At 39.8% G+C, this 22,887-nt stretch overlaps 2 protein-coding genes across 3 annotated transcripts; one reads left to right on the top strand and one right to left on the bottom strand.

The window, feature by feature from the left end:
* Positions 1 to 126: 126 nt before the first annotated feature.
* On the top strand, positions 127 to 7,523 carry LOC128161192 (uncharacterized). 2 transcript variants are annotated; one of them, XM_052824418.1, is made up of 2 exons: positions 127 to 407; positions 5,669 to 7,523. In XM_052824418.1, the coding sequence occupies exon 2, from the start codon at positions 5,681 to 5,683 to the stop codon at positions 7,223 to 7,225; it is 1,545 nt and encodes a 514-aa protein (XP_052680378.1). In that variant the 5' UTR covers positions 127 to 407; positions 5,669 to 5,680; the 3' UTR covers positions 7,226 to 7,523. The 2 variants fall into 2 exon arrangements, with proteins under 2 accessions (XP_052680378.1, XP_052680379.1); XM_052824419.1 differs by lacking the exon at positions 127 to 407 and adding an exon at positions 1,496 to 1,514.
* Positions 7,524 to 13,786: 6,263 nt separating this feature from the next.
* On the bottom strand, positions 13,787 to 22,012 carry LOC128160025 (kelch-like protein 13). The gene is made up of 7 exons (XM_052823272.1): positions 20,266 to 22,012; positions 16,955 to 17,681; positions 16,425 to 16,698; positions 15,681 to 15,867; positions 15,240 to 15,434; positions 14,816 to 15,033; positions 13,787 to 14,146 (listed from the first exon to the last, which is right to left on the bottom strand). Exons 1-7 carry the CDS (start codon positions 21,825 to 21,827, stop codon positions 13,986 to 13,988), a joined length of 3,324 nt encoding a protein of 1,107 aa, XP_052679232.1. The 5' UTR covers positions 21,828 to 22,012; the 3' UTR covers positions 13,787 to 13,985.
* Positions 22,013 to 22,887: the final 875 nt, after the last annotated feature.

The following is a 22,887-nucleotide window of genomic DNA, read 5'->3' as shown; positions in this document are numbered from 1 at the left end:
CATGTGGAGAGGGTTTGGGGGAGGGGGGGGGGGAGGGGGGGCGAGGTCGTTAGACAGGACGGAACAGTTGTCTTCCTGTGTGAATTTCAATGCTTCCAGTGCTGACATGCACTATGTATCGAACAGCCATATATCGGGCAACCTCCGGATTATATTAACTATTGGGAATTATCTCCCTTAGGACTAATTAGTTACATGCACTTCACAGACATATAGGCTAGAACTCAGTGGGCCGTAACAGGGTGTGAATTCTTCGGCTATAGTTCATTTGAAAATAATGGAGAATTCTTTGTGACCCGTCGGTGTTAAATCCCGCCAACCTATTGATCGATTTGATCTGAAATATTTTGGGATTGCACTCTGTGTGTGGAGATCGAGTAGAGCCCGGAGCGTTTCTTAACAGAGAGGTAAGGCGGTATTGCGTTAGGTTTTATATCACTATAGCTGTAATTAGATTGCTTGTTAATTAACGTACATTTTTGAAACACATGCAGCTTAATTCGTGGGTTTTTTTTAAAGACAAACAGCATTTTGGATGTGTTTTGCATGCATTTTAAAAGCTGTGGAAAAAAGCATTCTTTTCTGTTTGTAATGTCAGCCATTAATTCTTGCCTAGAAGAGAGACAAATTATTTCAAGATCGGTTGCCATGGAGCCGCATCTGCTAATCAATACATGAGTTGACCTGTGTGCGGACAATATACATATAGATAGTACTTGTCTACATGCCTGAAATTGTTGGAATGTGCTATAAATAACAGTGATGCTTCGATGTTGGTTATAGGTGCTCTTTATGGAAACCTTTACAATAAAATAGATCAGTATATTTTTCCATGAAGTACAATATGGACCTTTTATAATTGACGAATGTGAATTCCAGGTTCAATGCCGAATGCTCTCGGACTCATTTTTCTTAACAGAATGCTTATTATGTCTCACCACAATGGAACCAAAATCTTTTATAAAATGTCAATGATTGACGCCGCACACCGGCCGTAACCGTTGTAAATTATTTCTTAAAGGTTATAGAGTGGTGCTATATTCTAGGGATATGAATGGTTAAATGAACTGACCTAAATACAAAAAAAAAAAACCACGACGTTATTATATACTTTGTTAGCAGTCTGGAAGGTAAAATATCAATTTAAATGGACTGGGTTTTTCCAGGGCTGTGGTAGGCTGATCATTGTATCCATTTGATCGATCAAGTTGAAAAATTACATTCAGTGGCCAGCGTTTGTTTTGAAAAGTCCCTTTTGTTGCTTCCATTTAAATTGAAGAAGAAATAATAGCTCAACGCCAATTATACAGTACATGGAGTCCAGCGAACCTAACATACAAGAGCACAGTTTATACTCATTGCTAATACTTATTTATTATATTATTTATTTTAAGCAACGGAATTGCACACGTGCATGTGTATGAATGTATATGAAATGTGTTTGGGTGAGGAAGGATAGGTTAAGATAATTCTCGACAACAGTAAAGTAGCCATTTAAAAATCCTTCTGATAAGGTATGAAAGTATTTTAGGACTAAGACATACATTTATCCATCAAAATTTAATCAAAGCATATATTTAGCCTCAAGGAAAACTTGCAAAACTATTCCATACGGGCCAGACTTTTAGATCTGAGAATACAGTGGGTTTGTCCTAACTCAAAGCTGAGGCGTGTAAAGATGTTTTGACTTTGAATTATTTGACTAGCGTCTACAAAGAGAACTACACGGGTTTTGTACTTCGTGAAATGTTATTGACTCAATATTCGTACATTGTATTTCTTGACAAGTTGAAACTTGAATTCTTTATTTAATAGCGCCAATGTCTTTTACATTCTGAATCCAAAAAAGATTTAACATGTCATTTTTCAAATTCATTTGGCGCTTTATTTATCTTTTGTTTTAAATCCTATCTTTATATTTACCTTGGTGATATTTTGTTTACTTTGAGATTTTTATCTGGCATATATAGGTATGTAAATTGACTACTCATGCATCAAAATCATATATATGTTCATCGGGTGACCATTATCTTATATTATGCATCAATGCCGTATGTCTATAGGAATACGATGCTGTTATCGAAGGAATGCAACTTTATATTTTCCTTTCCCTTATTAACAAATTGATTACCTCCCTTTCAGTAACCAATTACTCCTTTTCGTGTATATAAATCATGCGCACGCATTCCAATCGCCCTTTTTCCATAAATCCACTGCAAGAAGTAGGTTTGTGCATTATGTGTTCAAAAAATTTTATGCAAAACATTAGGTTTTTCAAATCAACAAAAAATAACATATTCTGGTAATTAATCTTAGTTTTTATTGCGACAATAATCCACAATTATCCAAATTTCCAAACTAAAAAAAACATAGATCACCACGGATAATCTGTAGGTCTACATGTGTCCGAGTTTGTTTCGGGGGCCGCCATATGCTGTATTAACACTTGTAATTTAAAATTTTGTTACAGTTTTTCTCCCAATTATTATTTTAATTAAAATATAATAACCTGTGTATATGCACTAGTGTTTAAACACACGTAACGTTACACAAATTTTGGCATTGACGTTATAATCATACCAGAGACATAAATAACATTTATGTCTCTGATCATACATTTAAAATTCTTTTGCTTAGTTTCGTTCTACATCGTGGCAAAGGGAGACAACAGTAACCATTTAATTTATTTAAACAAGAATAGAATTCCTGGGTCCCCCGCCGGTCAAGCAGTATACTAGTATCAAGTCTATCGACCAATGCTGATTTTCGAACTTGACCAAAGTATTAGTGGTATAAACATTTGGTATAAATTTAATGAAAATCTGTCAAAATTTGTAGGCATGAGAGCGCTTACAAGGTCAATTTTTGGATAAAACGGAGTCATTATTGTGGTCAAAGTCCCATAACTCCAACAAAAAGTATCGACCAATGCTGATTTTCGAACTTGACCAAAGTATTAGTGGTATAAACATTTGGTATAAATTTAATGAAAATCCGACAAAATTTGTTAGCATGAGAGCGCTTACAAGGTCAATATTTGGATAAAACGGAGTCTTTATTGCGGTCAAAGTCCCATAACTCCAACAAAAAGTATCGACCAATGCTGATTTTCGAACTTGACCAAGGTAATAGTGGTATAAACATTTGGTATAAATTTAATGAAAATCCGTCAAAATTTGTAGGCATGAGAGCGCTTACAAAAAAAGTGTGACGGACGGACACACGGACGCACGGACACACGGACGCACGGACACACGGACGTACGCCCAGCATTTCTATGTCCCCGCACCGCGTTGCGGTGGGGGACAAAAAAATTATTTATTGCAAGTCATCGTTTAACATTATATTTGTAAAAATATAATTATCAACTTGGGGGGGGGGGGGGGGGGGGGCAATAATTCGATCGGGCTCGATCTTCAGGAAAATTTCACTTTGTATCTTTGTTTACTTCGTACAAGTTGGTGGGAAAACATGGTTACCAGCGGTCGATCAAATTACTTTCAATACTACTTTATATTCACAACACTCACTGAAATTATTCTTTATGTTCTTTCTTATTTAGTGTGGAAAAATCTTCGAAGACATTAAAATACTGAAAAAACAAAGTGATCGCCGTTGTTTCTTTATTAGACTAAGTAATATGTAAACGGTGTGACCGTTGGACCGAGCGCAGATTTAACACAGTGCAGTTTGAATGTTGTAGAACAAAATTCATTTGAAACGCACACAGTAGGATCCGCCCGGTTGCCTTTTCAAATCATTAGCTAAAGTTTAAGTAAACGTCGCGTGCTCAGTCTACATTATGACGTCATGTTTCAGACGTAAAACGTTCAAGTTTTGTCTTCGGAAATAAGCGAAGAGAGTTACGTGATTCCGAATTTTTTTTTAATTTCCTCTTTCATTGTTCATCAATTTAATTCATATGAAAGCCAATGTAATAAAATTGAATACTTTATTCAGAATATAAAAGATCAGTTTCTTGATGTTAATGCAATTATTTTCCATCTGATAATTTGATAAGACATACATAGAACAAGTCGTGTTTCTTGATTGAAGCACTTTTGAAACTTATCTGGTTTCCTTTTTAATTTCTTTTAATTTAAACTACCTTCTATTGAAACACTGCAACTTATTTAATCGAGTTTAGGGGCAATAAACATCGATAAGTACCAGTCAATCAATGATCGAACTAACTTTTTAAAAACAAAATGGCTGCCAATATGGCGGCGCCCAGGGCTGGAAGAAATTTTTTTTGGCTTTAGTACCCCTGATTCAACTTTCATTTTTTACTGATTTTCTTGTATATACGTGTTACCATTAATCCTCGCTTCGCGAGGCGGGCTTCGCCCGGGATATATTGGTTTCACCATGTCCGTCTGTCTGTAATTTCAGACAAGATTTAATGATTTTATGACAGTTTTCATTTTCCTTATTTTTATATATTGTACACTGATTTTGAAAAGTAAGGGAGGTAATTCTTACAGATTTAATTAACTAATTAATAGTATTAAAATACTCTAAAAAATATTTATATAAATACATTCAGATGGAGGTTTTTTGTCTTAATGTCTTAACAAAATTTACTTTTAATAAGTATTCTATTAACTGACAATGCAAAATTTTTGTTTGTCAATGATAAATTCTTAGGAGCTAATTAGAACATCAAAGACAAGTGTGGTTGAATTCATTTGTCCCAAGGGGGCCATTATCTGAGCCATGGTTTAGATGGAGCATGTGTTTAAGGAAAATTGATAAATTGTAAAATGAGCGGTGGCTTTGGGGCTATATTAAAACTGTTTCATATAAACCAAAAGTTTCTATCATTATAAGGAAATAAATAATATAATTATTAATAAAGAAGTTAAACTATTTTTAGAAGTTGTTTAAATCTATTAGTCAAGTTGATGAAGTAACCCTATAGGGCATCAATTTACATGAAATTCAAAATTACTGATATGATTTGAGTTCTTTGACAATTTTAAAATTGTTCGTAATATTAAATTTTCTTTTTTACATATTATTACATAGTATGGTAATTATGGTAATGTTTTGGGAGTTTATTAAATTTAACAAGCTCATCAAAGAAAATCATGGTTCTATGGGATCAATTTTCTGATATGGAGTTCCTTTGTACTTATGGAGAAAGTGAGGAAAATTTGAAACAACTAATTGCATCTGTCAAGACTTTTATTAGAAAGATATTGTAAGTACAACAGAAGAGCATAGCTTGGCTACCAGTATTTCCATTTACTGCAAAGGGAGGGGTTATTGTCATTTTGTTGGTTTTTCTTTAAAACAAATTAATAAAAAAATATCATCAGATACATAAATTTGTAAATGTATTACAGTTATACATATGTATTACCAGTGAAATTCTGACAATTTTGATTTTAATTTTTCTTTGTTAACTAATTTTCTTTTTACTATTCTAGAATGCTTTTTTTTATTTGTATGAGTTTCAAACCTTTATTATTCAATTCAATTATTTGTCCCATTTGAAATTAGCCTTACGGGGGTATAAGTCCCATTAGGACAGTTCTAATCTTTGAATTGGTAACTCATATTGTTTTAAATGGTAGATTACATTTCATTCTATTCGAATTCGTTTTTGGTCCTCAATGAAAGTTACAGTTTAATACATTATAAATATATGATTTATTTTTTACAGACAAATATAAAGATGTCTTCCATCAGGATGTCAGCACACACACAAGCATGTCTTCGTCTCGCCAAAAACCCCTACAGAGGAGGACTTATTTTATCGGTAGTGATCATTCTCAGCGTTTGGTTTTTCCATCACCGCGGTGCGTATTCCGGTAAAACTGACCACTGTTTATCTCTAGACTTTGAATTCGTTATTCCTGCTGACTTGCTACTATTCCAGATGTCAAAAGAGGGGCTATCGTGTCTGTACAAACGCTACGTCACTTCCCTTCAAAGCTTGTGCACGATGCCAAAGCGTTTCGGAAACATTGATTACGGGGGCGTTCGAATATGTGTGGACCCCGGTGTCACACCCAGCAAGGGCAAATGTGTTATATACAGCTATAACCATGACCTTAGCGACAGATTCGTCAAACAGATCTACGCTAAATACCGATGTAATGTGGTGTTTTATGGAGAGGGCTTGGTTGCCAGAAAAAGTACCAAAATTCTAGGACTCACTCAGATTGTGAGTAATTACGTCAATGAAATCAGTGTTCTGATACTTAAAATAACAGTGACAGATTTCCCATTTTTATTTGAAATGAGCCAAACTATTAAAAGAGCTCAAATAAAGCAAATCATTTTTGAAATTCATTTGGATGAGAGTCGGGGAACTCGAGATGAATATCTGAGTGTGCTGAAAGCTCTGCGAGAATTGCAGGACTCTAACTACGAAATATATTGGTTTGGTAGGAATTGGGAATTTGTTAAAAACGAGTTCAGCAATCGCAGAACATCAAACTGTTTTACTATAAATATGTACTTAAAACCTCCAAATACATCGAATATGACTGGAACTTCCTCTTTAAAAGTAGATTTGCCGAAAGAAGCTCCAGTTGGCACCACCGCCCTGACTAAGGATGAAGTGCTGAAGTACCAGGAAAGATACGCTAGGTATATCCTAAAACACCAGTACCTGTGTAAGCAGATGGTTCGCCTGGGTAATATCGTGGACGGTGGGTGGGATGTTTGCCACGATGTCCAGTTCCGTCCAAAACACCCGTGTATCGTGTATTCAATAGGAATAAGCTGGGACTTTTCATTTGACGAGGACATAGCGAACACTTACGGATGTGACGTCTTCTCGTTTGACCCCAGTATGGATACAGACGACTTCAGGTATTCCGATCGTATCATGTTTTATAACGTCGGGCTCGGTGCGAAAGTTAGCGAGATAACGGTGAAAGATTCAAAGTGGAAAATAAAAAATTTACAGACAATAATGAAAGAATTAGGCCATACGGACAAAAGAATAGACGTTTTAAAAATCGATATTGAAGGCCATGAAAGGCAGAGTCTACCAGAGATTATTGATTCGGGAGCTTTAAAAAATGTTGTTCAGCTATGTATGGAGACCCATAGTTATTACGACCTGGGTACTATGAGGAAACTTTACGAAGCTGGTTTTAGACTATTCTGGGCCCACCAAAACCCTCAGGCTCCTCTGTACACAAACAGCGAAACACTGTCTTATGGAATGGAAGTGTATTTTGTAAATATCAATCTTATGCATGAGTGATTTCTTATGAAAAATGAGTTGGTAATGTGTTGTTGGGTTAAAATGTCATTGTTTTCATGAAGAAATGAATTTTTGTATCTTGGATGACTGATGAGGACATGCGGTAGAGAAACTTAAAGGCTTGGTGTTTCCCAAAGGGCCACTCCCAACCAATATTAGGAGACTCCTGAGCCTTTGTGAGCATTTATAGTGTGTCAGTTGATCGCATTAATGATGAAATGTAGTAAGTTCTCATAACTTGTGTTCAAACCCACTGTATATTTTTTAATCATATACAATAAATATGTTTATACCAAAACGTATAAGCTGTGTTCTTCAAAAGAAAAATCTTTAAGTGTTCCGCAGCAATTAATAATGGATTACTTAGCTTTGCTAATATCTCTAAATTAGAAATGATTTTAGTTTTTTGATCCGTATAAGGGAGGAAGAAAAGAACAGCTGAATTAACAGATGTAGACTAAGAAGACATCAATACTGTTACTGTACCACACACGTATATTGTTTCCAGTTTGTGATTCATGAATCTTAAAGGGCAAATGGTTTAATACCATGTATAATCGGTCGCACAGTATACACATTTATTTAGGGCTTTGAATTTGGTATTTATTTTTATCTCATACGTGTGGTGTATATTACCCGTGTGATAAACCTTTGCTATATCAAACGGGTGATGCTTTATCAAATACTTCCGGTCCGAACTATTTTTGACACAACCCCTCGCTTCAACGCTTCAGTGACCTATTTTCTAAGATTTGCTAACAGTTAGGCCTAGTACTGTCAACATAACTATATCTACTACAAAAATTAATATAAAATAGATTTTGTCAAAGATTTAAATTACAAATATGAAGGAAAACACATAACTGCGTAGGACAGGCGTCGGAACCGGGGGGCTATATTGCGATTTTTTTTTTGGGGGGGGGGGGGGTTAGCCCCCCCCCCCCACTTTTTTTTCAAAGTTATTCATAACCGTAACCACAAGACCCTTTTTTCTTGTTTGTCGAGATTTTTGATAAGTTTAGCCCACTTCCAACTTTCAAATGCAATTTCAACTGCAAATTACGTCAACTATATATCACGGAGTTCATCCTGACGACGAGATGAAAACAGCGCTCTGGTTGTGTTTATAAACAAGAACTTACCGAAATAATGTTTCATAAGACTTTTATTCCACCACCAGTAAGCATCCTTATTCACTATTTTCAATTTCGAATCATAAGGCTACCCTAGTGTTTGTTTTATCAAACATCAACAACTGTTCCTCGTTCGAGTCAATTCAAACTAACGAGCATTCGCAACTTTGTGTATGTTGTAGTATTTATTGCGTTAATGTATACAATAATTATAATCCGTGGGTGCGGTACCGCTGGACTCGCCGGTCGCCTCGTCTTACACACGTCAGGCGTCTGTACTCGCCGGCTGCAGGTCTCCAACTGGCGGTAAAAGCATCTCGTGCTGGAACTCCCGCTTGGTGACGTCACGGGCTATAAACAGCCCGTACATAGAATAAGTCAACAATCACTACACTCCCCTCCGTTTTCTTTGAGAGGAGTAGGTCACGGCTGGTGCTAATAGAACTAGAACCGAAAAACTAGGAAGTGGGAAAGCCATCCCGGCAACAGTCGGGATAGCAAGTCACTAGGACAGAGCCCATCTCCACGACAAGGGCCTACACACACACACACACACAAAGGAAAATCCAGGGACAGTCCAAGTCGTTGTTCTGGGTTGCTGGTTCAGTCCGGGAAGGACAGCTCCGCTATGTCTGGTCAACGAGACATGCCGTACGCAATCCTGAGGGCAAAGATCTCGGTGGTACATCCATCACTTCTGTCAGGACACCAGAACTGGGATACTCCGAGTTTGGTGCTCTTTCTGGATGCGGTCCCCCAACAGAAACTTTGAAATATTCCTTCGCTACCTCAGGGCTGCTCTCCATAATTCTCGGCTTAACTGTACTAGCAGCCTGGACATACAGATCTTCATCCCGTGAGATTGCGCCCTGAATCTGGGGCATGGAGTCCTCCACCAGGTCCACCATGACCTCAGGACATCTGGATTCTGTAAAGATCTCCTTACTGTGCTGCACCTGTTGCCCCGGATTACTGTCTACTGGGGCAACTTCTCCATCTCCAAGGACCACAGCTTTTAGCAAGGTTGGCCTCTTGCGTCGCACCCTTCGCCTACCACGCTTCCTCCTGCATTCATTGATGGCACCATAGGTGTCCATGTACTGAACCACACACGGGTCACCTGCAGGGTGCTTCCTCAAACTGTTCATATGCATCTTATCCCGGGTCAGCCGGCACACAGTGCGAAGCTGCCCGCTTTCCATGGACTGTGAACTGCCCATCTGTGTCTTTGTATCTGCAACTGCTCGACGGGCACCACGGTAAGGCAGAGGACAATCGTCTCCAGCACCTCCTTCCGTCCGGCATATGTGCGACATTCTCTCCGAAAATGGCCAGTTTTCCCACACTTAAAACAGTTGCTTGTCCTTGGGCCAGGATGGCGTCTTTGGAGGCCAGTCATCTGGTACCCAAGCCGAGTTGAGTCAAGTACTTCCTTGAGAGTCTTTTCTAGCAGCTGCACTTTCCCCCTCAACTCCTGGATCTCGCGCTCAGCTTCGCCACATCCACCACATTTAACAACCCGCATCGAGTCCTCTCCATTGTCGTCCAGGACCTCAGGGCACCCAGACTCGACAGCAAGTTCCTCACGTGGCCACACCTTGGGCTCTGCAATCCAGTCTGCAGGGGCTGACACTCTGCTCCCTGGAACCTCAGGTTCTTCATTGGAGAACAGATCAGGTGAAGGTGAGCTCTCAAATTGCACCTTAAGTCCACTGCGTTTCCTCTTCATACAGGAACGCATCTCCACCACCAGTGTGTCGGAACCTGACTTCGGGGTAGTCTGCTCCATGGTACAACCATCTACCGGGGGCGTTTCTGTTCTGTCACTTCTATCAGGTGTCAGCATGCGTACCGTTCTAATCAGCTGACTCTCGCTAGCGGCTCTGCTCCTAAACTGGGTTCCTCTGCTATAGTCCTCCGTCGGACAGGCACCTCGGTTGGACAGGGGGCTATCCCAGTCCCCACAAACACTTCCTTCCGACTTCTGTCTAGCATCCAGAGGGCAATCCCTACAGAAGTGTCCCATCTCTCCGCACTGGAAGCAGAGACCTCCTCCTCTCTGGTAGAGGACGGAGGGGTTCCCGACCTCCTGCTCGTCTCCTTGAGCGCCATCTCCAGTCCTGTATCTCACTATTCTCCGGCTTAACTAGGGTTCTTATCTCTTCAAGAGCTTCCTCTATCTGACTAATGCGTCTGTGCCATTCTTGCATTTTCCTATTCTCCCCGTCTGCTTCTCTCCTAGCTTTCACTGTCCAGTCATCGTCCTCTGCCACCTGCCTCACTGTCACATGTTGAGAGGGCCTTCTCCGCCGCGAGTGCTGGTAAAACTGCATCCGTTCCAGAGCCTCCTCCACAGTCTTCGGGTTACCGTCCAAGGCGTACAGGCCAGCGTCCACATCCTCCGCACCAAAGCACAGGCGGGGTATAGCATGGGTGTGAATATCTGGCAACTGGGGGGAAGCTCGGGTGGCCAATACAAGTACACGATCTGCCCACTCCCTCAGGGACTCGTCACCTCTCTGTGATGCTGATTGGAAGTTAAGCTGATTGGGCAGGTCAGGCGCCGAAGTGCCGAATCGCTTGTCGAACTTCTACAGGATGTCACGGAAACGTAGACGGGGACTGACTTCCAATAAAAGAGTGTAATAGTCACTGGCCTGGCCTTCCAGGGATAAGCAAAACTGGTCATGCTGTTCCACCTTGGTCCACTGCTGGTTCTGTAAGAGTCTCACGAACTTATGCAGGAATGCCTTCCAGCTGGATTTGCCATCATACCGCAGGTCCTTGTACTTCAGCTTACTAAGAGCTGCTGGTGGGCCTCTATCATGACTGCGTGAAGTATGCCTACAAGGTCCCCCCGATGTGACTTGGGCGAGGGTGTGCTCAGCGGGTTGCTGCTGGGCATGGGGAGTGGGAGTCGAGAAACTTAAACTGGGCAGGTCTGGTCATACAGCACTTGATGGCCTCTGCCCAACAGAAAACGTCAAATCTGGTGAAAGGTCCCTGGGTGTATGGCCATTAGGTTGCTGTTGCTGTGAGTCGTATGGGCTGGGGGTCTCAAAGTGTACCTGGGTTTCCCTTGGCTCGTACACATGTGATTGAACTTCGGCTACTCTACCTCCCCCCTCCTCTCTAAAATAATAAGGTTGGGGTAGCACCACAGGTGCAGGGTAACCAAAGTTACTGGCTTTATGTATGAACAAAAGTTTCCATCCTGGCTAACTACAGATTGAATGCCGGGGGTGTAGGGATAGTGTGTGGTCTGGGCATTACCAAGGTTTACATGTGTCTGGTACAAGTGTGCTGCAGAGGGGGTCCCCCGCTTGATACTGCAACATTATGTCCCTGGGTGGTGGGGGTCTCGGTCGCAGAGCCCTGAGCCTGCAAATCAAATGACTGGGCAGAGCGTGGGGCAACATGGGCATCCCCCTGGTCTGGGTGCATAGTCCCTAAAGAGGCCCCCCTTGGATTGGCATGTTGACTTCCCGAGGGCTGAGGTGCGGGCACAGCCGGAGGAAAGGGGTGGAGCTGCTGATCTTTAGTGGGTTGGGAATCAAAGACTAGTGTATTGGATTCCAGTACATCACTGGCTGATGGTAGGGGTTGTCAGTTAATAACAAAATTACTCTTGGACTCGGGTGTAGCACTAGCACTTTGGACTGTTGAAGGTCTCCCAGGGATAGGGGCCACATAAGAACCATGCAATATGGGGTCACAAAAATTCTCACTGGGTGGAACAAAGTCGTGACCCTTAACAGGTGAGCTACATTTAACTACCGACCCCTGACTTACACCCGAGTGTAATGAATGACTACCCTGCAACGGTGCTGGACCAACACCACGGCCATTATGAGCAACGCCAACCCCCCCCCCCCCCCTTATGACTATTGAGGAACTCAGTCCCGCCCCGAGAGTATTCCCTACTATCTAAACTGAGGAAGCCTTCGCAATCACTGTCAGGGTCTTCAAACATATGGGCCCTCCCCGATGGTTGAGGAGTGTCATAATGCACAGCCTCCCCGTCACTAAGCCTACCATGGGGCCATAACTATGCTTGCGAGACGCGCGCCCGATTGGACCTACGGGCGTGATCATGTCATCGCTATCACCTAACCCTAAGTCCGCAAATGCGTTTTCTAACGTATTGTTCATTGCAAAATAGTGCACTTGATGACACGTGGTCAATACACAAAAACAGTGAAATATAAAAATGCAACAATGTCCGGCGAAATCTAGCACAAATAAACACTGGAATGTCAGTCTAATCACGAATTAACTTTGCAAAATTGGAAAAATTTACATTACTTTGCAAGTTATTCAACCACGCAGTGGCCTCCAAAATGGCGGCCTCAACACGAACTATCAACAAAAGTCTACAGCTTACTGTACGGGAAAAAAAAAATCCTCGGAATATCCGGCAAGTCCAGGGCGCCAATGTAGTATTTATTGCGTTAATGTATACAATAATTATAATCCGTGGGAGCGGTACCGCTGGATTCGCCGGTCGCCTCGTCTTACACACGTCAGGCGTCTGTACTCGCCGGCTGCAGGTCTCCAACTGGCGGTAAAAGCATCTCGTGCTGGAACTCCCGCTTGGTGACGTCACGGGCTATAAACAGCCCGTACATAGAATAAGTCAACAATCACTACACTGTCAACAAACTTGATTATTCAAGTCTTCTAATCGGAATTTTCATTTAATCAAGTGAATAAGCTCTAAGAAAAATTATTTAGAGCTAAAAAATTATTTTAAGGTTTATTTCAGTGAAACTTTACATTAAAACACGTACTAAATTGTATTGCGCAAGGTCACAATAGCCGCACAACACAACGTTGCATCATCGTTTTTAATCTTTGAAAAAAAAAACAATTCGGGTCACATAAGGGACTGTTTCAAAAGCTTCATAATATAAATCAAATTGTATGAGATTAATAGAACATCTATAATTGTGTGATTTTATATTTGCTTTATCCAACTCGTTGAAATGGTTATATTCGCTCGGCAAGCCTCGCGAATATATGCACCATTTCAACTCGTTGGATAAAGCAAATATAAAATCACACAATATAGATATCCTCTATATATTCGTTTTTTAACTTTTTCCAAATTTATTTTTTTCTATATATCTACCTAGATGCCAACTAATCTTACTGCCATTCTAGAAACAGTTTTATTTTTCTTGATAAAAGTAATTGGCGATTTTTTTTTTAAATCGTAAGTGAATAATTTTTTTCTATTTAACAAAAGTGTAACATAAAGGAAAATCAGACGATCGTTTATATGATAAAACTTTGGAAAGTTTTGGAAAATCAGAATATTTTTTAGGTCATTTAAAAAAAAACCCATTATGCTTGTCTATAAATGAGAAGAGTGAATATTTAATATGGTACACATAAAAGGTTCACAACAATGGACAATGTGTGCGTGATCTCATCTTTTATTTATTTACTTGTTACAATTCATAAATTGATTCAAATATTAATAAATTCAAAACGGTAATAACTGTTATAAATATTGAGCAAATAATGTATAAATATATACTAAAATAGATATAAAATATTCTGTTAAATATAAAGCTTTTAAAAAAATGTGTTTATTTTTGAGTGACGTATTTGGCGGCCATGTTTTATAGGCGGGGCATCAGCACACAGGCCACGCCTATCACGGGCCGGAACTCCTCCTCGTTCTCCTCCTCCCACGTGGCCGTCTCACAGTCCAGGACCTCTATTGTATCCACAGCCTCGCCAGATTGTGTGCAGATTCCTCCAACTACGTATATATTACAGCCTAAAATAAGATAAACACGCAATAAGCATCTGTATTCCTCTAACTACGTACATATTACAGCCTAAAATAAGATAAATACGCAATCTGTTCAATGAGTTTGTGGGAAAATCAAGGGCGCAATGCAGATCCCCACCTTGATTATATTGTAATATCCCCACTATAATTAAATTGTAATAAAATATGTTATTGTTAAAAGAAATCAGCAACTGTTGGTGTGATATACATGTCGGAGCCATTTTAACAAGAGTTTTGACTTTTCGTGGAATGTAAGTCATCAAAACAAGCATCCAAGTATTGAGGACCTTCGTGTTTTTATCGCTAAGATAATATCACATTGTAGATGAAATTAATGCTGTTTTAACTGAAATGTATGTGAAGTCCTGGATATAGTCGGACAAATGTTGTCATGTTTGATGTATCAATATAATTATATTATATAGCCAATGACTGGACAGTTAACCATGAGTAGACCCCGCCTTTGTGAAATTGGAGTTTGGCGTGTATTGCCCCAAACTCTATAGGCTCTAACTTGTTAAAATAGCTCCAAACAGTAGCATATTTTACCGATTTAGATGGGTAGCCCCCATAGAAAAAATTGCAAAAATTTGGCTGTGATTTATCCTTCTGAAAAAATGTTTGTAGTCCAATACAACACTATTGTGTTCTCACCGACAGCTACTGCACCCGCGTCGTGGCGGGGAGTAATCATCTCCGTGAACTCCGTCCACACTTCACTGAGTCTGGAGTAGCGATACACCACGTTAGAGCTCACCATATCACCTCCTGGTTCCTCTTGTGTTGCTCCGCCCAGAAGAAATAGATAATTGTTTACTTCAAGGACGCATGCATGACATAAAGGTCTTGGGAGACTCCTTTTACGCACCCAGCTATAAATCAAGAAAAATTAGAACAATTTAACATTCACAAATTTCAAAGGAAATTTTGATCAAATATATATTTTTCGACTAAATATGCTCGTAAAAAAATGCATTTAAATTATGGTTATGCGATGCTGTTTTAAAAAGTGACTTAGACAAAACTCTACAAATAACCAAAAAGTCTACAGAGGAAAAGTGAACTTGAGCATTCGTACCAGTTAAGTTTGGGGTCATAGCACTCCACCGTTTTCAGGACGACCTTCTTGCCCCCGCGGTCTATCGATCCACCCATTACATACAAGTGACCTTTGTACCCGATGCAAGCCACACCCAGTTTTGGTTCCGTCATATTGGCTGCGTAGCTCCATGAGTCCGTGTCAGCGTTATAAAATTCCACAGTATCGAGGGCTCTGGATAGGAAGGAAGTGAGTCAACGTCCAATTCATTTTAAGAATATCAAAGAAAACAATACACAATCACGCATTTTAATCGCCTCTTCTCGAACTTTTGCGGCAAAGTTTTCCGCTTTAAGGACACACAGTCATGCCAATTCGAAAGCGGCTATTATAGGTTCAATCTACCAGAAAACCAACTTCAAGACATTTGTTCATTAACGTCATTGGCGCGTCCTGTGAGTGATGTTTCTTTAATCTTACCTGCCGGTGTAATCGTGTCCCCCTACTGCGTACACCACCCCGTCGAGAACCCCAGCTCCGTGGTACATTCGGGGAGTCTGTAGCGAGGAAATTCGGGACCAGTTATCTTTATCGGGATCGTACCGGAAACAGGTGGAGGTCGGATTGGCCAGGTTGTCTGGCTTCTCTTGGCTGTAAGTGGATCCGCCTGTGCAAAGAGACACATTATAAACGGTCAACATGTACTATCCTTATTTACAAATGTATATATCTAAGCATGAGCACATAGCGATGTCGGCGTGTTCGAATAGACACGATCAATATCGAAATGTAGTCAATTCTCGCAGCACCAACTCCTCCATGTATACATACTGTAAATTTCTAATTAAACGCGAGGAATTAATTTCCGCGTAAAATCGCAAGAGGCAACCCTTGCCAATTTAAAAATCTCGCTTTTATACTATAGACAGTTTTAAACTATAGGAAATTATAACAAAAACTAGTGACCGCGATATTATATTCTCGCGATTTGATACAAAACGGCGGAATCGCGTAAATAAGGAATTTACAGTAGCCAGCTAGAGAAAAAAATTTGGTTAACTTTCCTTAAAAAGGAGTCTTACAATTTTTGTATTTCCACAGATTTTTAAAAAATCATATGTCGAGAAAAAATAATCAATCTTTATGAAAAAATGTTGATATACAATTTGTATTCATTAAAAAAGTAAATTAAATGCGTGTGAAAAAAACAACGATAGTACTCACCGACGAGGTATATGAATCCGTCCAACAGGCATGCGCACGTGTGGTGGCGTGAGTCAGGGAGGCTGGTCTTAGCTGTCCACTCCGACTTGCCGGGGAAGTACTCCTCCACCAACCGACTGGTCTGGTAGTCCGTGACCTCAAACGGATCGATCCCACCGATCACCAGAAATCGGTCACGTGACAGTGGCTTATTCCGGGTTCGGGTTTTGGGAACCTTGGTTCTCTCGAATGGTTTCTCAGTCTCCGGTCTCGCTTGGTGGATCTTGTTCACTACCTAAATGTATTAGATTAAAACAAAAATATGTAATACAGTATCGAAAGAATTTGCATAACTATATTTTATTCATTCTTTCTACAATTTATTAAGTGTTTAACTTTATTGTAGTTGATGCTAAAGCCATTTTTTTCTCTTTTTTTCTTTAATAAAATAGATTCCACATTTGTTTAACTTTACACTAATATATGTACCGTATATAATTAATGTTTTAACACGCGATAAATTTGCACTGATCGGTGGAGCGTGTAATTACCCTTCGTGGTTTCGGCATTTTGGCAGATTCGCTAGAGTCGGACTCTGTTGATGTTTTGTCAGAGTCTTGTTCGCTATCACGTGACGGTTCAGCATCACGTGACTCCTGGCCTCTCCCCAGCGGATTATAACCCCTTGTATCATCTGTATTTATCGCTAACGCCTCGCTAAAACTCAGTCTCTTTGGGCCCATGCTTCCATTCCTCTCACCCCTTGAGATTTGTGGGGAGTTTTGTGACTGAACATGTCCCGCACTTCTGCCTTCCGGACTATATTTGAGCGCCTGACTTCCGGTCTGATTCGCTCTCTGTTGGGCGTCCTCTGTACAGTATCCGCTGCTCCACTCACGGACACTACCCTGCTTACTCGCGTTACTCTCCTTGGCACAGACACTAGAGCTCTGTCCCGTGGGTCTCAGAATTCCAGCTTTTACTGGACTTCCCGAGGTCTGCCTGTTGTCGTCACTGCACGACTTGAACAACGGTTTTGAATTCTCGGCGGCAACATTTCTCCCACCCGGAAAGATTTGACTTCCTGTTGAGGCGTATGAGTAGTGGAGAGCGGGGCACGACATGTTGTTAGTTTTGTTTGTGACCCCCCTGGGTTTCTCTGAGATCCGCCGATCTGCTATCTGGGTCTGCTCGGAGACAGGGACCGTGTACCTTCTGGGCGGCGGAACCTTCATTATAGTGTACATCGTGCTTCCGCTCAACTTGATTGCATGATACCTATATGACACATGACAGGCAAATCACGTTAATGTTTCTTTGCTCTCAGGTTTTAAAATATATTAATACATTTACAAGCATATTACAAAATAGACTATTGGTATGGCAATACATATATATATATATATTTGCATATCCATTGTTCTTTCCCACTGTAAGTCCATATGGAGGAACTGCAATTATTTCTTAAATAATTCAATTCTGGTTGTAACATAGCATTTGATTGGATAAAAAAAAAATAAGTTAAATTTGTATAACCTGGTTTGCACGTCACAATGCACCAACGTCGAAAACGTACTAATCCGCTTGACGTTGCGTTTGAATTTTGAATAGATTAATATCATTTTTAAAGGTAAAACGCACTCAATTCGTACAGTAAATTACAGAAAATTAAATTATAAGGAATGAACTCAATATCCATTGGCGGATCCAGGGGGGGGGGGGGTTCCGGGGGTCGGAACCCCCCCTTTCTCTGGGACATATGAATTTTTTTGAAAACTTCTAATGCATATTTAAAGGCAATTTTTTCCATTATATATATATAAATACATACATATATATATATATATATATATATATATATATATATATATATATATATATATATATATATATATATATATATATAAATATAAATACTGTAATTATCTCAAATAAATGCTTTTAGAATTGCTTATCTGAAGATTTTCTCACAGCGTACCGTAATTTATACGTTTTTCTGATATGAAAAACCCTAACTTCTTTTTTTTATCGAAAAAAGTACTCCCCTTCAGCATCCGCTGTAAACTTCCATGAGAAAACATACAGTTTGAATTGATAAGTCATCGAGTAAAACGGCGTTTAAGTACAAGTACACATATTCGTTTTACGTTTAAAAGCTGCTTTCAAATGTATTGTTTAGTTAACTTAAGTAATTATAATAAAAAAGATTTACTTCGTTTCATACGGAAAAAAAAGAAAAATACAGAGAAAATTAAACCCGCTTATGCTATTTTTCTGGAATGCTAGATACCTTCATACCCACATGAAACACAAAAGAAAGCCTTTTTTGTTTTGTTTCCGAGAATAGGATATTATGTTTCAAAAATACCGTGTAAGGGGTTTATATGTAAACCATTATGAAAATGCACAACTTTTCAAAACTTTCTTGAATTTGATCGCATCTGTACTAGTGCCGGATGATGTGGCGCACCCATTACAGAGGTCACATCAATTAAGTTCCCTGGGAAGACTATATTGCTTGTACAATTGAATTACACATGTTCCATCTATTCAGCAAATAAACTATCCCAATTTAATTTTTTGTCATATCCTATCATTTAGACCTTTCTTTAAGAAGGCAATCGATAGAAATCAAAATCGATAAATAGTTCAGAATTTACACATCAAAAACATGAAAAAAAATTACCCCAAAAATTCCTTTTTATAATTATAGCTTGTCGTAATTAGTCTGAATTATTTTTTGTTTCATAGTGTTTCTTTGTATTAAGCAAAGACGCACGTTCTCATTACTGTAGACTTGGTTTTTTTGAAGGCTAGAAATTATGCAAATCTTCCTTACCTAAACCAAAACTCTGAAATTAAAATAGATATAAAATAGATATTGACGAAATAACTGTTTATAAAATCTACGCACGGAGAACGTTCAAAAGGCCTTGTTATTGACAAATAATGATTTTTGTACGCATTGATGTTCATTAATTGGAACCCCCCCTTTTCCAAATTGCTGGATCCGCCTCTGATATCTACCCAAGTTATACTCGTATAACCTGGATTGGAGCAATTTACGCTTTTTTATAATCATAAAGCGTAAACTGCCTCAACCCAGGTTATACTCATATAACTTTGGAAGACATTGAGATCATTTCTTAAATAAATATATACCGGTATATATAGCTGAATAGCGTAATGCATGTAGATATAAAAACACAGATAAATGTGAATTTTACTCTCAACACAACTGACTTATTCTTGTATGCATGAAAATTGCCTTAAAGTTCTATTATAAACATTTGTGACCCAATGTTGCTCTTAAGTCCCAGTCATTGAGTTGGCCTCCACTGCATGATGAATTACCTGTCTTAGTAACTATGGATTTAACTCGTTGAATTAAGAACAAGAATTTGAAATAGGGCGAATAAATAAATGATACTTGACTGAAAATAAATCAATACTTTCAGACAAAGGCTCAGTCAAAGGTGCATGTCTGCCGTTCGGTATCCAATGAACGGATACTTATTAAAACCGCATATCACCCTGGTATGTAACCTGTGTGTTGTTTGGTTCTTTGTATAAAAGCAAAATTTCTTTAGGTCTCGCGCATCGATCTTTCAAGAAATCAAACCTACTGTAAGCAGGAACTTTTCGTCATCAATAAAATTAAATTGCAACATACATTATTACATATTGTAACACTCCATTTGGTTCATTTAAAATTGTAGCATATTGAGTAGGACTATGTGTAAGAATGTAAGAATCAGGGAATGCGTGATACGGGGGGATCACCAGATGTTAACCATTTTTTGTACATTATATTATTTTTGCTTTAACATGTTGATTTCTAATTTGCGTGTATTGTTTTTACCTGAATGCAAAATACAGCATTTCAAAGCATTTCTGTATGTTGAAGATGTGGGTCTCGGGCTCGACATGCTTGACTAGATCTTCCGGACTGATGTAAATCAAACGCACGCAGCCAATCAGCATCGGGGCGTACTTGATTCTGTCGCTCTGGTCGTGGTTAATCCACCTTAAGACAGCCATGAAGACCTCTAACTCTGTGCTCACGACCAGCTCATCACGGGAGATCATCCACTCAACCTGGTGTACCTCACACTGAAGAAACCCCACGGACTGCAGCATCACCAAGCTACTCTTGTTGATAAATCCGAACATGCGCTCGGCAACTTCCGTAAAACCTTGTCTCTGTGCGATTGGCAGCAAGAACAGTACGCTGTCTTCGTTAAAAGAGTAAAGGAAATCTTGGCAGAAATTCAGCGCGCTTTTTATGCCCAGCTGCCTGGCGCAGACGATGATGGATTCGATGGTTTCCGCGGTGAGCGTGAGTTCGTTCGTGTAGATGTAGTTTATGAGCGCCTCGGTGGCTTCCGGCGTGGCGTCGGGTAAGATCACCTCTGTGACGGTAGAGGGTGCCTCCTCACAATACCGGTTGGTGAACTTCTCACTGTGTGCGGCCAGCGCCAGTTTGTGGGCGTGGAACTCCTTCTCATTGACCTTAATCGTAATGTCACACATGCGCTGAGTACGCCAGAGGTCGTACAAAAACTGGTTGATTTCTTTCGTCGATGATACAGCCTCTTTCATCATTTCTTCGAATCCTTTCCTGAGTATATCTTCCTCGTATTTTGCCTCCTCTCCCTTTCTGTCCGCCCGCTTGTCATCGACATACCCGTACAGATGACCCAGATCAGCTGTACCTGACACCCCTCCCTGTTTCTGGTTGTACTGTGTAGCGTGCTGGCTTCCATGTTGCGCGCTCTGCCAGCCTCCTTGGGAGTGACTCGATGTTGTAGTCCTGTGTTGCCCGCCGTCAACTTTGCTCTGCTCAACAAATGTACTCGCCTGTTGTTGCATACCAGCTGGCCCACTCCTTAGCTTTTCATCTGGCGTACAAATCGAAGCGGTTGACTTTTCGCGTGTACCTCCTCTATAGTGGTAAGTTTGGGATGCTCCTGGCATTCTACAATGCCGCGAATCCTGCTGTGTAGTGAATGTAGGATCTCTGTTGTCACTTGTTGAGCGTTGTGAGTTTGTATATCGCCGATCTTGTAGACCCGAGCTTGATGCTATTTGTTGATGCTCTCGTCCTCCATGATACCTCTGCGATTCATTCTCCGTTCCATAGTAGAATCCCTGAGGGGCCTCGATTGACTCCTGACCGCGTAAGCTATGAAAACTTGCATCATCACTCTGCGAACTCGCGCTTTCTTCATTATCAAAGACTGCGTAATGGTCGCTCTCGTAAACTAACCGCTTCGTGGGGAGTTTGAAGTGCAGGCCGCTGGGTGTCTGCTGTAGGGTGGATCCGTCCTTCACCGGTTCCTGTTTCATGGCATCGAAGTACTCTATCACCGCCTCGCGATTGGCGCGCACTTTTGTTGGGGTTCGGACTGTTTTTGTGGCCATCTTTCTATGATATTGATGGACCCCCTTATGTTTACCACGTTGCCATCAATGTCACATCTAAGCGACGTTTATGACGTCATGTGATGTTAAACCTTTCCCGTATATAGCATTGTGACGTCATGATTACCGACTTTGTACTCACATGAATGGGGAGAAAAAATGTGAGTATTTTCGTTTTCGAGTCTGCACAGTTACGCAGTACATGTTTACACATGTGACTTACTGTTTTAATTTCCATAATTATGCATTTCTCAGATGTGTGTTTTATTTTTTAATGAATAAAAAATGTCCATGTTTTGGTACGTTAATTATAAAAATCATTAAAAACATTTTTCTTTTGAAAAATCATATATACATATTTGGGTTATTGCGTGCACATCAAATTAACTGAAATGTACGAAAAACAAAACAAAAAAACCAAAAGCCACACCAGTTGCAAAACTAGAACACGCCATACGCCTTAAAGATATTATAAACATTTAGACTTCAATTTCATAACTGGAAATTTTTTTTCTTCAATTTTTCACAGACCGATGTTTCTCCGAATCGAAAATGTATACAATCGGTCTAACAAATATATTTAAAAATTGATGTAAATCGGATGACAATGGGTTCAAATAAATTGACCAGATTACGGTAATCCACATTGCTGAATGATAAAATATGCCGTAGATTGATTCACTTTTGATATCTATTAGCTTTTTTTTTCATAAAAACCGGAATAGATACTCTTACGAATTGGAATGGTATCGAGTTCATTCCTCATAACTATTTTTTTTCAATAAGTGTAAAAATGACGATTTTATGTCCATAAGTTGTTCAAACTTCACACATGACCTTACATGTATGCGTTTCTAGCACAATATACATGTACGTACTGAGATAGGGAAAAAGCCCATACATGCACGTACATGTATAAACTAACGCTGTATTGAGTTCAGCTCTCCCTATAGTTAAACTTTCCGCCGGAAAAACAGCTGAAAAATGGCTATATACCGGTAGATAGTTAGGCTCCGCTCCCCTTGCGTGTTCGGTTTTGGGTTTTATATAAAACGACATG

This window comes from Crassostrea angulata, chromosome 8, assembly GCF_025612915.1.
Source record: "Crassostrea angulata isolate pt1a10 chromosome 8, ASM2561291v2, whole genome shotgun sequence".
Classification (NCBI taxonomy): Eukaryota; Metazoa; Mollusca; class Bivalvia; order Ostreida; family Ostreidae; genus Magallana; species Magallana angulata.
Note: the sequence above shows the minus strand (reverse complement) of the source record. Positions and strands in the feature narration are given on the sequence as shown.